The following is a 16540-nucleotide window of genomic DNA, read 5'->3' on the forward strand; positions in this document are numbered from 1 at the left end:
AGCACATCAAAATGAAAAATGTTGAATGAGGGATCCGCTTATTTATCACTGATGTTTATCCATTGATGTGAAAGAAGTTAATTTAGTTGTGTTATTGAATCTATGCTCAAAGATCTTCAAAACACTTGTTTTAGTAATGAAGATTAATTCGTTTCTGTTGCAAAAAAGTATGAATAAATACCAAAAGACATGAACAAATACAATGATTTGAAAATAATTAGTAGCTGAATTGGCGGCGCAGTGGTTAGGTCTATATGTCTTGGCCTTGCGATGGACTGACGACCCAACCATGGTGAAACCCGCTTCTTGCCAGAAGGCTGCTGTGATAGGCTGCAGCCCCCCCACGACCCTTAACAGGATAAGCGCGAGAAAATGGATAGTAGCTGAATCAGCTATTCATTATTTTTTCGCTGAGTAAATTTCAATGCCAGATACTTTAGTACCTGGATAGCAGGTTAATTTACCTGGTGTCCAGGTATCAAAATATCTGTACAGGTAGTTCTACATCACACTGAGCTTTATCAAGAACCTTTAATTTTAAACACCGGCTGCAAGCTGGCAAGGCTGATCGCAAAGAAGGTGCTGTGACTTGCATAACCGGACATAAATGCGCTCAACTGAGCTTTATAGACACTTCCAAATTTTTTTTAAATTCAAGTAAATTGAAAAGCAACCCCGAATGTCCAAAAAAGAAAGGCCTCAATCACATTTGAGCCATTGAAACCAACCATTTATTGTCATTTCTTATTTAAAAATTCAAAAAAAATAAATGCTCTTTCCAATCAATGGCCGATCAATTGAACTTAAAACTGCATCTCTAAAGAGAAGAATTATTATATCTAGAATGTGCCTCGTACAGTATTTGCTGTCCAGTAGTTGTTGATGTCAACAGAATACCTGCATGAAGCTGCAGTTTTAATAATCAGTACATGATTGTATTTGTTCATGTCAAGTCCCTCTGACACTCTGCCAGCACCTGCTTCCATTCTTTATCTCACAAAAATGCAAATTCATCTAATCACATTCACTCCACTTCATTAATTACTTCTCCCGCTGTCTTTCGTCTTATGGCTCACGCTTAATTAGTGGTATCCAAATAAGTAGAGGGGAAAAAAAAGCAATACCTTCACTTCAAAGACTCAGCAGGCTGTCAACATATTGCAAGAGCAATTAAAAACTCTTCGACTTGATACCGGTGATGTATTTGTTGTGCGCAAGTCTGTATAAAAGATGTTTATCTCAGGCTGACATGCAGCAACACGTAAGAAATGAAACCAGCTAGATTCTAATTGGTCAAGGCCTGCTTCATTGCATGACTGGATGACTGAGGACAAAACAGCTCAAGGCTATTTACTTCACTCTCCAGGAGACGAGCTGCTGGGTGGTGGCACGGAGCTCTGGGTTACTTCAAATTCATCCTGAATAACTGAGGAAATGCCTTCTAATTGGTGGGCTGGGCGACTTTTCCCCTTACATTTCCTTATTAACAATTCATTTTATGGGGACATAGTATTCAAACTTAATGATGCTAGACAGGTCACTCATCAGATTCTGTCAGTAGGGTTGCCTCAATTGGAAGCATCTAATTCTTAGTTACGTTGCAATTATTTTTGACCAGACCTGTTCATCATTTTTAGATGCTGCTCTGTCTCGATAAACTCAAAACTGATTCTGTTGCTGCTCGCACAGAGAACCAGGATGTGATCATCTGGATTACATCCCAAGTGAACACTTCACACTTAGATTTAAGTATATCTGTGGGAAAATGGAGCTTCTTCAATGTGATGGAAAACAATTCAAGCATGCTGCTTAGAAACAACAGAAAAAAACAGTCCTATCTGTTTTGAATCATGGCTGAAATACCTCCAAATTTAAAGGACCAGTTAGTAGGATTTAGAGGCATCAATCACTGATGTTCCATTTCTTAGTTCTTCTTTTCTGCTGTCGCCTGTCCTGCTTTTGTTTGGCTTCATGTTTTTGCTTTTTGAAGAGGGGTCACATTTGTGTAATTTTAAGGAAATATTCGAATGTTCTGTGCTATGGTATAAGCTTTTCAGTGCAAGATGGAGGGCCCCGTGAAGGAAGTAAAAGTGAGTTCTACTTGTTCTCATCACATATTGTATGTATTCTGTTAAGTTCATTTCCCAAATAAAACAGCCATTGTGTGTTCTCACCACATTGTTCCTGCTAAGGACCTCCAGAATGTTGTTGAGCAGCTCCAGACTGTTCCTCCTCTCATCATGAGGTCCATCAGCCATGCTGACCAGCGCCTTGCTCAACTCTCGCAGCATCATGGGTAACAAAACATCACGGCACTCTGTGAAGAAACAGTAAAAGGATTTGTTCAAAATGATCAGATTAACAATAGAAACATGTAAAACTCTGAAACATCAGACCATCCAGTAAATCTAAGAAAAAAGTGTGGATGTGTTCCAAATTTGAAAATATTAAAACTTTATATTTGGAAAATATTGGTTCACTTCATGTGGTTATTGTTCACATCTCCTAAATGAGCCACACATGATGTTCAAAACACCCAGATCTATTAGAATATGATTTTACTTTAAACTGCAGACCCTTACATCAAATAGTGCTGAACCTGAGAGGGCAGCTACACCCACACGGTCATGAGTAATGATGCTTCTGCCCTGAAGAGGAAATTCAAACCTGCACACTGGAGCGACATCAATCAAGTGTCTATTTACAGTTTCATGCATGTCTACTGCTCTGTCAGCCAGACAGCCAACACATCAATCCCCACAGCCTTATGTTTTCACCTCTTTGATTAATCTCCAGTTAATTCATGTGTTCATTCGGTCACGGGTGTAATCAATCATCATCAACACAACGATGAAAACTAAGACTATATCAAAGTTATTATATACATATTTAATTCTCTTTTAAATTAAATCATCCATGATAGTTTCATCCTAATTACACCTGGTGCTTAATTAAACCCTTTATAGGTGTTAAAAGGCCACATATTTCCTCTGGCCACTGTCCAAAGTCCTTCTGCTAAATGTAGGGAATCACTGAAATTTCACAGTAAAGTAAACGTCAAACCAAGATGAGCAGAAAACAAGGGTTTCGTATGAGGCTGAAAAATGCAGCGACATATCAACCACCAAATTAGCTGACACAAGACTAGACTACTATTTGCTTTGTGGACAACAGTGGCTTTCCTTTTGATGATTTAATCATAAGACTGGTAATATAGAGCTCCAAGAGAGAATTCAAATGGTTCTGTCTGAATAAAAATAGCATCTCATATTTTTGAGACCAAAGGCAAATAGACATTATCGTAGATGTGAACACACAGTTTAAGTTCCCAGCAAGTTACTGTACAGCTGTTAACATTTGTCATTATAAGACTGAAGTTTTCCAGAGCTAATTTCAACGGGAGAAAATCAGTCTGAATGACAAAATGGTAACTGTACTGTAGTTAACGTAGAGGGTGGTCACAAAGGTTTTCAAGCGTGGATCAAGGTCATATGTCCAAGTATACACCTATGTGTCACATGTAAGAGTGAATGTGGCTTTTTTGTTTCAAAGAGAACATTCTGCCACACAAGTAATTACAAATAGTTGTCTTGAGGTACTGAAGATGTTTTGTCACCGCTGAGTCATTTCTTTGTGACTCTTGAATGCAGGAAGAGCCAGCCACGCATAACTATTTTGAGGATAATAGTGACCGACAACCACAACACACAACAGCAAAACTGCCGAGAGTTGTCAGTTAACCAACTCTCAAGTGCATCACCCACTACAATCAATCTCTTATTCATCCAGCTGTACACCCAGGAATCCACAAGCACTTTGATTTGAGCTACAAATAAATTTAGTAGGACACTTTCAGTTTAGAACTCAGTCACCCTGAGCACGACCAGCTAGCGCATTCAGTTGATCCAACTCACTTGCACTTGTCCGCGCTGGTTCATAGTTATTTGGTATATTATATGTAAATTATTTTCCTTTAGCACAAATAAAAGAGTGTGCAGATGGAGAGAGAGAGAGAGAGAGATTTTTCTGATAACGCTCTTAAGAGCTTGAAAACAGTCATTTTGGACAGTTCTGCTGTTGTTAGTGGTTTGTGGGTATGGCGCTATTAGCTTCAAGCTAAATATACAGTACTTGTAGGTATGGCGCTATTAGCTTCAAGCTAAATATACGTGACTGGCACTTTCTGCATTCTGGAGTCAAAAAGAAGTGATGAAACTCTGAAAAGACAGTCACAGTCAAAGTACTTCAAAGACAAAAAACACTTAACATAAAGTCTCTTTCTCCTTGTGTCAACCTTGACCTCTCCCCTCCTTTCAGCTCCCTTCCTCATCCCCTCCCCACTCCTTATAATCACTCCTCTAGCAGCCACAGGTAGACAGAGCCCATTAAAAGCTCATCTGGGCTGATGCTCATTAGGCTCATTATTAACTGAGCCAAGACGACATGCTTGCTGAGTGGACCCCCACCACAATGGGGGGACAAAAATGCTCAAAAATTACTTGGAGTGAGGAGGGAATCCAAGTGACAAGAAGAACAACAGTTTTTTTCTTTTCTTGAAAAATTTGTTCTTTCTCCAAAATATGGAGCTGGACAGCTTCCTGGCAGAGGATGATGTTTAGATACTGCAAGCTTTGTACTTGTGCAGTAACCCTGCTGAATCTCTTTAATCCATCAAAAGGGGAAACTCATCATCTCTTCTCCTTTCAGCCTGCAAAAACAATGGGTTGTTATATTGTTCTGTTTGTGCAAGTGTGGGAATTAATCCATCTGCCAACTGGGAACTGGATGTAACATTAAACATACAGAGGACTCTGTTCTCCATCGGAAAGACCCAAAAGCCACCTGCTTCTACTGTATGTTTCCATTGATCTAACAAATAAAGCCAGCTGATATTTCCTGTAGCAACATACTTAGGGGGAGAAAGTGAAATAGAAAGCAGGTGGTGGTGGGCTTTGTTTTTACTGTGTCAGGAAGCAAGTGATGTTAAAAGCTATACATGATTGTAAGTTTCGAAGTGTAGGACCGTCTTGCCCCAGTGTGAAAGAACAGCAGGACTGAATAATACATTTACTGAAACTCTACCTCATTACCCAGCCGGCTCAGTCTGAGGACAGCGTTTACATCGTTGAAGGGCTCGTATTATTTTGAGCTTGTGGGTGAACAAGCGGGGACAAGACTATAGCAGTGAAATGCAAATTGCAGCTGGGTGATACTAGCCGTCAGCTGTGAGGCCCACAGAGGACGAGAATGAACTGGTGCTGCAGCTGGGAAACAGGAATGGCTATTTTTCAATTTGGGTAAAGCTGTCACTCCACGGTAAATCCTGCTTTGTGTAGTGTAAGGTGCCCCCAGCACCCTCTTGATTTTATGTTTACCTCTTAATCATTAATAGATAGCTATGAAGGGGATATTGGATCTGCCATAGGATACATGCCTCTGGACAGTATAATAAATTTTTGCAAAGAGCTTTTCATTTTTGGTGAGCAAAACTCATCTAGTACCAGAAAAAAATAAGCCACAGGCATAAATTTGCTTTTGAGCAATAATTTCAGTCAGGATTCTCCATCACCGTAAAATCAAAGCAGGCAAGCGAGTAGCGACCTGACAATGGCAGGGATCTTATAAAAAGCCAGGTCTGTTTGGTTATTTCATTGTGTGGTTGTAAAGATATACAATATAGATGAATTTAAATCATCAATCATCTTTAGCACCACCCACTAAGATTACCATTGGCTCAGAGAAATACAAACAAGCCTGTGAGATTCTTAAGATTATATATATAAATAAAATCTATCAGACGGGTTTTGTCCCCCTCACTGTAAGGTTGATTAACTGTACATTTACAGGACAGCAAGTTCAGTAACATTTTTACACAATGTGCTGCCTTTCATTAAAAAAAAGGAGAAAAAGACCTGGGATGAAGCAGGAAGGTAGCAGGAATACTGGGATTGGTGTATGAATGTTGCCTGTAAATTTCTGCAATCACGTGTGCGCAGTTTAAAACTCTTTGAGTTCAGACAGCAGTTACTTCTCATCTAAAAAATTCACAAAACATTAAAAAATACATGAGAAAACTAATAGCTCGCCCATCCCCGGCATCCTTCAACTTTGACAAATCTGTCAGCGAAAATCTTGCTTGTTTTGATTTTACTTAGGTTCCCTTCCAATGCGCGTCAGAAATGATGAAGTACCGGCTGCCTGGGTAATTCTCATCCATACTCTTCACTTACTGATGTGGAAGATTGCCCTAAACCTTTGAGGTATTTTTCAGGGCCTCGTCCGTCCTCGAATAACATGAAGAATGTTGCTATCTGCTGCTTCAGGCTGAATGGTGGCTTTCTTACACACTCCTTTGAACTGTCCTGTGTTCCTCAGGGCTTTCTCTCTTGTAAGAAAATCAGCTACAAAGGTGCAGCTCCTATGGCGAGGTCATTCTTCAAGAGGGAAGTGATTGGTGTTTGAAGGAACACATGACCAGTGCTGCACTGAGGCTGCAATAGTGGGACAGAGCACGCATAGCCAAAGTATTTCAGGTGCAGGACGAACTCACAAACAGACTTTTTTTAAACATGCACACCTTCTATATCAATTTCATCTGACTAGTTATTGTACCTGATGGATGTATTTAATCGATGTGCATATTGGTAATCTATCGTGACGGTGATTTTTTCCAAAAATTCTGAATACTCTTTCAGTACTCATCTACTTATTGTTTATCTGTTTCTCTGTATTCAAATGTTTATTGTTTTTCTATCAACCTGCTCAGTTACTCAGTCCCCTACTTTTATTTCCCAACAACAGCCTCAGATTGTATTCATGTTAATTGATTTAGATGTTTTTTGGGTTGCCTCACGTGAGCTGCATCCCTGGTTTGATTGGGGGGTGGGACCAATAACTTACATACTGTATGAGCAAGGTGTCTTCTTTTGTCCTTTATCGTGATGAAGATTTATGTGACCAAAACATTGATCTTATAGCCTACAATAAAGATTTGAGGAGCTACAACAGCGTGCAGGCTGCACCAAGGCTAACCATACACTCAAACCTGTCTGATGAAATATGAAGGTATGCTAAAAACTTTTGTTTCCCCCCCTTCCATCTCTTCTAAACAAATGATGTCTCCTCAGAGTCTCATCTTTGCTTCAATCAACTATGATTTATGCAAATTGGATTTCCTCTTGGACATTTTTTTCTTCTCATTCAAATATTGCAAGAGCACATTCGGCAAGTGTTTGGTAAAAGAATAAAAGCAGATCCTCCTGAGGTAAAGTAAATAAGATTTATGTATTGACTGAGTCAGAATGAAAAATAAGTACCATGATTTGGGGCTGAGCAGTTCAACTTACAGTCTTGAGTTTTACCTGAGCCAACCCTTCATCAGCAGGAATTGAAGTTCTGGGTTGTCATATATATTGTGTTGATTAAAACTGCCACAAATATGCTCACCTACAAAGCTGCTGGATTCAGAAAATCATGCCACCACATCATGTGAGTAATCAGCCTGTCACAGTTCAAGTTCTGTGTCATTGACCTTCGAGGAGATAAAGGTGCAGCTCAGGTGTGACAACAGTGAGAAGTGAGAGCACGCTTCAACAACAATGGCAGCTCCTGAAGAGGTTAGCGTAGATGCTGCTAACTGGGGCGTTCTTTGAATGAAAGGCAAAAAACAGCAACAAAGGCTTTTCTCAGTTGAAAAGATGTTTTTGATCTTCTATCGACTGCCATCAGCCGTGATAGTTTGAGTAGGTCTAGTGATCTAAATTAACTCCTGAAAGACAAATGGTTCATCTATTAACCTGCAAAAGGTTCTTTAAAAGGTGTCTGTCCTTTTCTGAAAAGTTTCTATGGGCAACTTCTCTGATGCTCTATGAAAACCAGGTTAACAAACACTCACGGTTAGAAGAAGTTTACACTAAACCAAAAGAACAGTCTAAATCAGAGAAAATGCCATACGGAGCACTATTTTACTCTGACCAGTGGTGAATCTGCTTCTGAAGAATAAGGAGCATCACCTGTGTGGTCCTGGGGAGCTAGTAAATGAAATGCATTTTTTTCTGTTATTGCCCATTTTATCACACTTACAGACTTTTCTTTAAAACGTCAAATGAATGACCCTATTTGTTTTCTTTGACTGATGAAAGTAGACTTTAGCTCTCTCTCTAGCTCAGTTTTTGTTAAATGCCCACCAACAAGCCTATGAGGTTGCTTTATGATTTAAGTTTTACAAGCATAGCTGTGCTAAAATGTTGTTTTATAGATGCAATATCTAAGGAGCAAGGCTGTATAAATATTTGGTTTGACAACGTTATGGGCTCCTTATCTTCAGAGCTGTACTATATCAGTTTGTTCACTCTCACTGTGTAATTATTTTTGTTATGTATGTAGTGTTTTATAAGCCATGTAGGCTGGGCATGTCTGGATGAATGAAAGATAAACAACATATTCATATTTTTGCACAGACCTGATATTTTCAGTTTAGGTCATTTTTTTGGTGGAGCTGAATTTTATTAGATGTCACATGCTTCAACAGGAACAGTTTCCATTTGTTACATATTTTTATCGAGCTACCAACTTCCCACACCAGCCAAGCCTAAAAGATGTTAGTGATTTTTTTTCTTCAGTTGTTTTTTTTTATGCCCCAAATGCCAAAGCAAATAAAAAGTTAAGTCGTTCTTCCCTCCAGTTCATCCTGTTCCATGAGCAGAATCTCCAGACTGACCTTTCCATCTGATTTCTCTCTCTCTACTGACCCAGTACATGTACTTCCACACCTTTCCTCTTGGTTCACATTTCTTGTTGTTGACACATAAATCTACTGTTGTTACAAAATGTTTTTCTCCACAAGCTTTTGGCATGCATCGGTGATTTACTACTCATCAATTCATCCAGCTGTTTGCATTGTTTCACGCCGTGTATCACATTCGCAGTGAGCACGAGCAGCGACATGAGCCACACTCTAGTTCTGCTCTTACTTGAGCCTCTCAGACACACAACTTCCTTTCAAGCCGCAAACAAATCCATAATCATTTGCTACGATTGGCAGACTCCAACACCAGTCATGGGCCTAATCCTATAAACCATTTTTGCAGTGTTCTGTTTGGTGGAGCTTGCTCAGGGCTGCTTTGTAAAGCACCAAATCTAAAAAGCCTGACAAGCTAAACTCAGGAATTGAAAATGTACGAGAGGCAGCAGAATAGCAGAGAAAAACAAGGCACTTGAACTGATCCAGCATTTGTTGCTTTTTACCCATACTGGAAGATTTTTAGTGTCAATTACCTACGAGACAGAACACATTAGCTGCAGTATTCTGTCATGGAAAGGTTACTTTTATACACACACACACACACACACACACGCAAATACAATTGGGATAGACAAAACAATTCAATGAATACCACCTTAATGAATGCAGACACGATTACACTTTCTAGTGCACACCTGTGTTTCTAAGCTCCACATGCTTGTGTGATCTTGTTGCCTGTTGTGTGTCATAGCCTGCGGTGCAACGATGCACTAAATCAATTTAGCCATGCTGCGGAAGAGAGCTTCGCCAACAGGCAGTGGCGGACAAATGAAAATCAAAGTCTTAAGCAAACATTGTGATGCACTGCAACTTTTCCTCATCGAGCTATCACAGATTTACCCAGAGAGGCAGAAATACACAACAGGTGCTGACACGTATTTTCAGAACGTGCTCTAACTCTTCAGCGTTTGATTATTAATACAGATGTGTGTCTGTGTGTACCTGAGTGAAACTGAGCCTTTCACGTCTGATTTGGGATCATCTGCTATGTGATGTCTGTGAGCTGAAATCTCTTTATGCATATGTGAGAGTGCAGTTATGTGTTTGGGTTACCAAGCAGACAGCTGCCGCCACCGCTGCTGCCGCCGCCGCCACCACACACACACACACACACACACACACACACACACACACACACACACACACACACACACACACACACACACACACACACACACACACACAGCAGTACTGGTGGCTCAGCAGCCAACTCATCCCTTCTCTCCTTCATTTTTCATTTGACAGCCAAACACAAACTATGGGAAATAATAATAAGATGCAATCGCACTTTTAAGAGGCATCTAAATCAAAGGTGTCGTCCTCTTTCTCTGTTCCCTCCCCTTTGGTTGTCATCCATTGGCCGTGGAAAAATATGGCTGCTGGAAAAGATCATAATGAGGAAGTTTGGAACCGCGATGATGAGTAAATCTTATGAGTTGAGGGAGGGTGGGGACTAAGCCAAATATCTCCCTGCTTGGTGATAACTAAATGTCTCTCTCAGCATGTTTTTCATCTCTGCATGTCACTGTGGTTGTCTCTTCTTATTCACTCTCTTTCCATATTTCATTTGCCGTCCTCTTTCCTTTCTCAATTTTTCCCTTGCTCCTACTTTAAACCCCAATGGAAATTTAATTTGCCTGTCTGTCCACACATCTCTGTTTCTCGGTCTCTCTTCTTCTTTATTTCTGGTTCATGTGTCAGTAGAATTTATTTGACGAGGATGACTTGCAAAAGCAGGAAAGCAATCTCAGAATCATTTAGAAGGATAATCTTATTTCACAGAAATGCACAAAATTATCTTGTAAATACAGTGCTTGCTCTGGTGGTTGAAGGTGTGCGCACCTTTGAGACTGATTCGATACGCGTCCTGATCTCTAGATGCATCTGTAATAGCCAAGGATCAGTGTGATACCATTCAACCCAGCAACGGTGAAAAGAATCAATAGAACAAAAAATATAGCATCAAGAGAACCGTTAGTATTCCATAAATGTTCTATCTCTACTGCTTTTTAGGTACCAAGAAGAAAGTCTGATAGATTTATTAAATTAAGTTGCAAGAGAGACAGAGAAGAAATTACAGAGTTAAGAAATAACATACTGTGAGCAAGACTGTGTAAAGAAACTTAAAGACTTCATTTTCTCAGTTAGCCGATATTATACTTGATACTAATAGGTTGAGAATTCAGATACAGAAAGATACTCTAATAAATTGTGATAGATATGCAAATGATGCCGAAAAGAGTTTCTTTAACCTCTAATGCTACTAAGACCACACAGAGAAAAACTAATGTCAGCAAAAAAAGAAAAAAATACTTTCATATTAAATAACACACACACACACACACACACACACACACACACACACGCACAAAGCCGCTTTTGCTTCTGGAAGTGTTTTTTGGGTTTTTTTTATGCTACTGTCATATTTTTTCTCCTTGATCATTTTTCACAGCAATATCTAGTCCTCTATAAAAACAGCACAGTCATGGGATAACTCAAATATGTCTTTGTACAGTTCTTGTAAAACTTCAATCATTAAAAAAAAACTAACATTGTGTTTTTTTTATTTCAACTTATTTTACAAAAGTAAACTGTGTTTTTTTTGTCATTTCTGAAAGAGTCATTGGGGTCATAATGGTGTGATGAAATGACAGACGTACTGAATAATGTATAAATAATGAGTTTATTCTGAATTTACAGTGTTTATATGAATTTGCTGAAGCGTAAATTCAAGCCTTGCTGGCAGTGAAAGGAGACAGAAAGGTTTTGAGCTACGTGTTTTTCTTTGTTTTATGATTTCTGCTGACCCCATTTAAATTCTGCGAGTAGTTTTCCAGTCTCCCCGCCAGTGTAAGTCCTCCAGTCATCATGCTATCAACACCTCATATTACTATTCTGTCAAAACTGGGGAAAAGACGCATATGTCAAACAATTTACATTTCTAAAACTTCTATAAACCAGGTGTATTTAAAGTTTTAGTCCTGCAGTTAATTTTGACATGTCTGTAAAGAAAACAGAACTTTTCTGAACCCAGCCATACCAGTTTAGGAGATCTGGGGGTTGAAAGATTCTGTTTTATCTTGTCGTGTTCATCACTAACTAAAAAATTTAATTAATACAAAGTTCACATGATGATTTTACCTACACTGTGTTTCAAACAGGATCTTCAAACAGGTCTTTTTCATCTGTTCAAGTCAATCAACTGAAGAAGCCTCTCGGATGAGAGGTGAAACGTCTTCAAGATAAACTTACGTCCAGTTGACCAGATTTTACTTCGCTTCGATCTACGATGACCTGGATGAATGAGAACCTACACAGACATCTGTTCAAGTCAATTTCTATGACTCACTCTCCTCATCTCTGCCTCCAAGTCTTCTGCTCTGTCTGGTTATTGACATAGGATTGGAAAGAGGTACAAATAAATAAATAAAAAGAATATCTTCTGAAGTTATTCATATTGACAGTAGAGGTACTAATGTTATTTTTGTTTTTTGTTTGTTTTTCTTTGTTTAAATGAAAAGGAGAAAAGACATTAGTTCTCCTGGCATGTCTACAACTTTTATATAAGAGCTTCCATTTGCTTGTTTTATTGCCTGTACGTAATATTCCCAATGCATACACACAAGTTTAATGGAGATGCAGGACCACATACTTGGCATTGATCCTAAATGATGTCAGAGTGATGACAGCATTGTGTGTTGCTATGATTTGCACTGAAAACAAAAACACACACTGTAATTGAAGTCACGGCTGAGGGGACAGAATCAGTATGGCTTTGCAGCTCAAACTAGAAGCAAGTAGGAAATAATGTTGTATTGTCCCAGATGGGGCTGGTGCTACAAACTAGTTTGCCATCTTTTTGGTGACACTTCTTATTCAGCTCATTCTCACTGGCTATCACCAGTTTCTAGCCCATATCCACTCTGAAGCCAGTTCAAGTCAATCAAACGGCTGAGTGTGTTGATACACTTTCTACTGCCCTTGTCTGCATTCACTTTCTGCCCAGATCGCCCCTCTGAATAGAAGTTATTACAAATGAGACAACCAGAGAATGAGACAGAGGCATTTCCCAAAATGATTCACTTTGCTCCATTAGTCACATCCACCTCGTTTCATCTACAACCTCTCCAATGGCCGTCTCTGCAGACCGAATGACAGCAGCGCCGCTCTCTCCCACCACTCTCTGTCTCTCCATCGCTCTCTCTCTCCCTCTCATTAAGCTTCTGGTACCATCAACCCTGCACAGTTCTAGAGTAAGCACAGCTATTTCTAGTCAGCCGGCACAACAGCAGCCAAAACTCTTTTGTGGCAGATGGCTCATCTGCTGTCACAAACACACACACACACACACACACACACACACACACACACACACACACACACACACACACACACACAACAAGATTTACATTCATTCATAATTCTTTGACAGGCGGCTCTTACTTTTTGAGACAGACCTCACCACAGCAAGTTTAAAGGCGTGACATGAACATGAATGTGACATAACCAAAGCTACTGTAACGAGTTGAGGAGAACATAAACAAATGTGTTTTTACAATGTCACATGTCTGCTTAAATGGACCGCCACCTGTTCCACAACATACACTCTTACACACTCTGTTGCTGCTGTAAATCTGCTGGCTTTGAAATTATGGCTCAACTTGCTGTTTTGGCATGTAGAATACATAATGATAAATGTAGGTCCCTGGTGCAAGCACTCACTTACCCTCAGGCTAACCTTCACACATACATGCTGCACCATCTCTCCACTACTAGAAACACTGCCTCCTCACATCTGCTTTTAGGGGATTTATCTCAAGTAAGACATTATCAGCTTACTTTTTATCAAATGGAAAGTATGGCTGAAACCACCAGTATAACCAGGGACTAAAACGACTGAAGTCACTAATGCTGATTGGTAGAGAAAGTGGGGACAACATGGATCACTCAACACTGATTAATTCCTGACGATAATAACTATACAGTCCATCACCCGTCCATATTCATCAAGCGCTGACATGCATCTGTTACATAAGTAATCAAAGCAAAGAAAATATAGACATGGGCGTGAACAATGTCAACAGTGTATGACACGATGCAGTCGAAAGGAGGCAATTTCACTAATGAGATTGCTGCCATTTATATGGATTGATGCAAATAATACTTTTGAGGAAAAAATAATTATCACACATAGATTTGCACTGCATTTCTGATTTTCCTGATTATGGGCTATTCAAGGTCACATTATAGAAAGACTGAGAGTATTACACCTAAACACATGGGATTTCCCTCAATGTGTTTGGCGTGTACTACAAGACCTGGGACATGACTGTAGTCTCCTCTCAAGCTGTACAGATGGAGGAGGGGAAATACGGGTTAGTGGACTGAATCAGGGATTTTGACCAGCTTTGGGCAATGAGTGGGCAAACAAAATGACAGACTCATCCCTCTATCCCTCTGCTCTTTGCTCTCCCTGATCTCTCGTTCTATTTTTTCCCTCTATCAGTGTTGATGCTCTCAATCTGTCCTCGTGATTGCCTGACGGCATTATAATTTGCGTAAATTGAGCCATAATGCGCCTCATAAATTAAATTTTATCGCAAAACCAGATTAACCCTGTGTGTCAGAATGCGTGTGCCTGTTTAAATATGTTTATGCACGTGCATGTGTGTGTATGTGTGTGTGTGTGTGTGTGTGTGTGTGTGTGTGTGTGTGTGTGTTTATGAGCGCTTGCCAGGAGCATTTGCTGGGTAAATCAGAGCAGTTCTTTTGAGTCAGAGAAATCCAAGCCTTTCAAATAGTGCCCATGGATGCAAGTGGACATGAGAGAGCCAACCATATGGATGGACAAAACCACATTGAGACCACAGGGACTTTCCCAGGAAAAAGGAACCTTTTGAGGAACTGCCTTTGGTCCCACCACAGGGTCTAAAATTAGTTCAGAGCACATATTTACCCCCCGTTACGTCCCACCTAAGGAGAACTTTGAGTGGGTGGTTCCAGGGTTCCTTGGTGAAAAGCAGCTTTGGAATCACATACATAATTTTAAACAAAGGTTGAGCAGTCAATGATAACATGTTAACAATCTTACGTAGAGTATTTTTTAATCTGAATTTTAAATTCCAACACACCCAGAAGCTCCTATATCTTCTGCTGATAAGTTTGAGTAAAAAAGCCAGTTTAAGTAAAAAAAAAAAAAAACACAACTATGGAGCAGATGTGGTGCTCCACAGTCAACTCAAGTGTGAAAGAGCATAAATAGTATTTTAAGGGTTCATTAAAACCCAGAGTGGTTGAATTGCAAATAGCACTTTTGCAATATATACAGTCATCAATTATCACAGAGCTTGTTGTATTATTGAATAGTACAATATGGCAAAAACTGAAAATAATGATCCTGAGAATCCCTCATTTTCACTCTCTGCATTGAGCAGTGAGTGATTCCCCATCCTGGGCGTGCACACACACACACACACACACACACACACACACACACACAAACACACACACACGCACAAACACACACAACACATACACTTCCATCATCTAATCTCTCCAACACTGTCAGGGGTTTGACATTTTTCCCGGGAGAGTACGTTTGGCAAGCCTGCTCCGACAGACAGTCAGGCAGACAGGTAGAGCCATTAAATATGTATTGCAGTGCACTGATAGGACACCGGGGGCTATTAGCCATTATAAATATGTAATTTAGCTCTGCTGCATATTTCAGCCTCCCGGACAAATGGCACCCTAGCACGCAAACCCCCGGATTAGCATTGCAATGCTAAAATGCATCTCAATTAGCATGAGTGTCAAGCCTTATTTGGTGAGTCGCGATTCAAGATGGAATGGAGCAATGTATAAATGAATGAATGAATAAATAAGCACTGTAGGATGGGAGGAAGAGTTTAGAGGAGGGTCTAAATGTCGCTGACCAACTGTGAGGACATTTGCTGATAGACTGAGTTTGAGCAGGCCATAAACTTTAATCACCTCTGTTCTAGTCAGTGAAACAAGGTCAGTCTCTGATCATTCCCCCACAAAAGGGCTTTTGTTCTCTCAAACCTATTTTGTGTTCTCCCACCACGCCCACCCACCTGTGCTGTCCTTTCTCTTTCTATTCCCTTGTACCCTCTTTTTCGAACAGGTTTTGCCTCTTCCCCTGTCTTATCCCTCTGACTCTGTCCTTCCCTTACCAATTGTCCTGCCAATTGTTTCCTCTATTCCTCAATTATCTCCTTGACCTCTGTTTTGACCTCAGAATTAATATTGACTTCTGAGGTGTTGCTCCTCATAAGAACACATCTTGAAATGGCACTCCAATGATGCTTGGCATGAACTCAAAACCCTTATGAATATTTACACATACTGATATTACAGACGTCTTATTTTTTCCAAATTGATAGGGATCATGTTGGCATGATGCCCTCTGTTCCATTTACCTTCATCCTGCTATCTTTCTCAACCTGTCATCCCCCTCTCTCACTCCTGTTCCTGCTCCTTTCACCTCTTTCTTCCCCCTCTCTCGCTCCTTTCCTGGTGACGGAGTGTGACTCTGAGTCTGTTGACAGCTGGCCAAAGAGGTGAGCCTGTCGTCTCGGCCCTTGGGGAATTAATCATCTGAGCCAGGATCAATACCAAAAGACCGAATCCTAGACCGGCTACCGACTTGGCTGGCAGCAACTGACTGATGAGTCGACCCACTGCTACATTGGACTAAAAAAATCAAATGCGCAC

General features: G+C 40.1%; 1 protein-coding gene across 3 annotated transcripts in view; it reads right to left on the bottom strand.

The window, feature by feature from the left end:
• dock2 (dedicator of cytokinesis 2) overlaps positions 1-16540 on the bottom strand; it is a 135889-nt gene that overhangs the window by 53195 nt on the left and 66154 nt on the right. For all 3 annotated transcript variants that reach the window (XM_086221605.1, XM_086221606.1, XM_086221607.1), the window contains one exon: positions 2175-2317. In XM_086221605.1, the coding sequence (XP_086077731.1) occupies positions 2175-2317 (143 nt within the window). The remainder of the gene's footprint in view (positions 1-2174; positions 2318-16540) is intronic.

Source organism: Aulostomus chinensis, chromosome 13 (genome assembly GCF_037954235.1).
Source record: "Aulostomus chinensis isolate RoL2024-O1b breed Wild chromosome 13, RoL_Achi_v1.0, whole genome shotgun sequence".
In the NCBI taxonomy this organism is placed as follows: domain Eukaryota; kingdom Metazoa; phylum Chordata; class Actinopteri; order Syngnathiformes; family Aulostomidae; genus Aulostomus; species Aulostomus chinensis.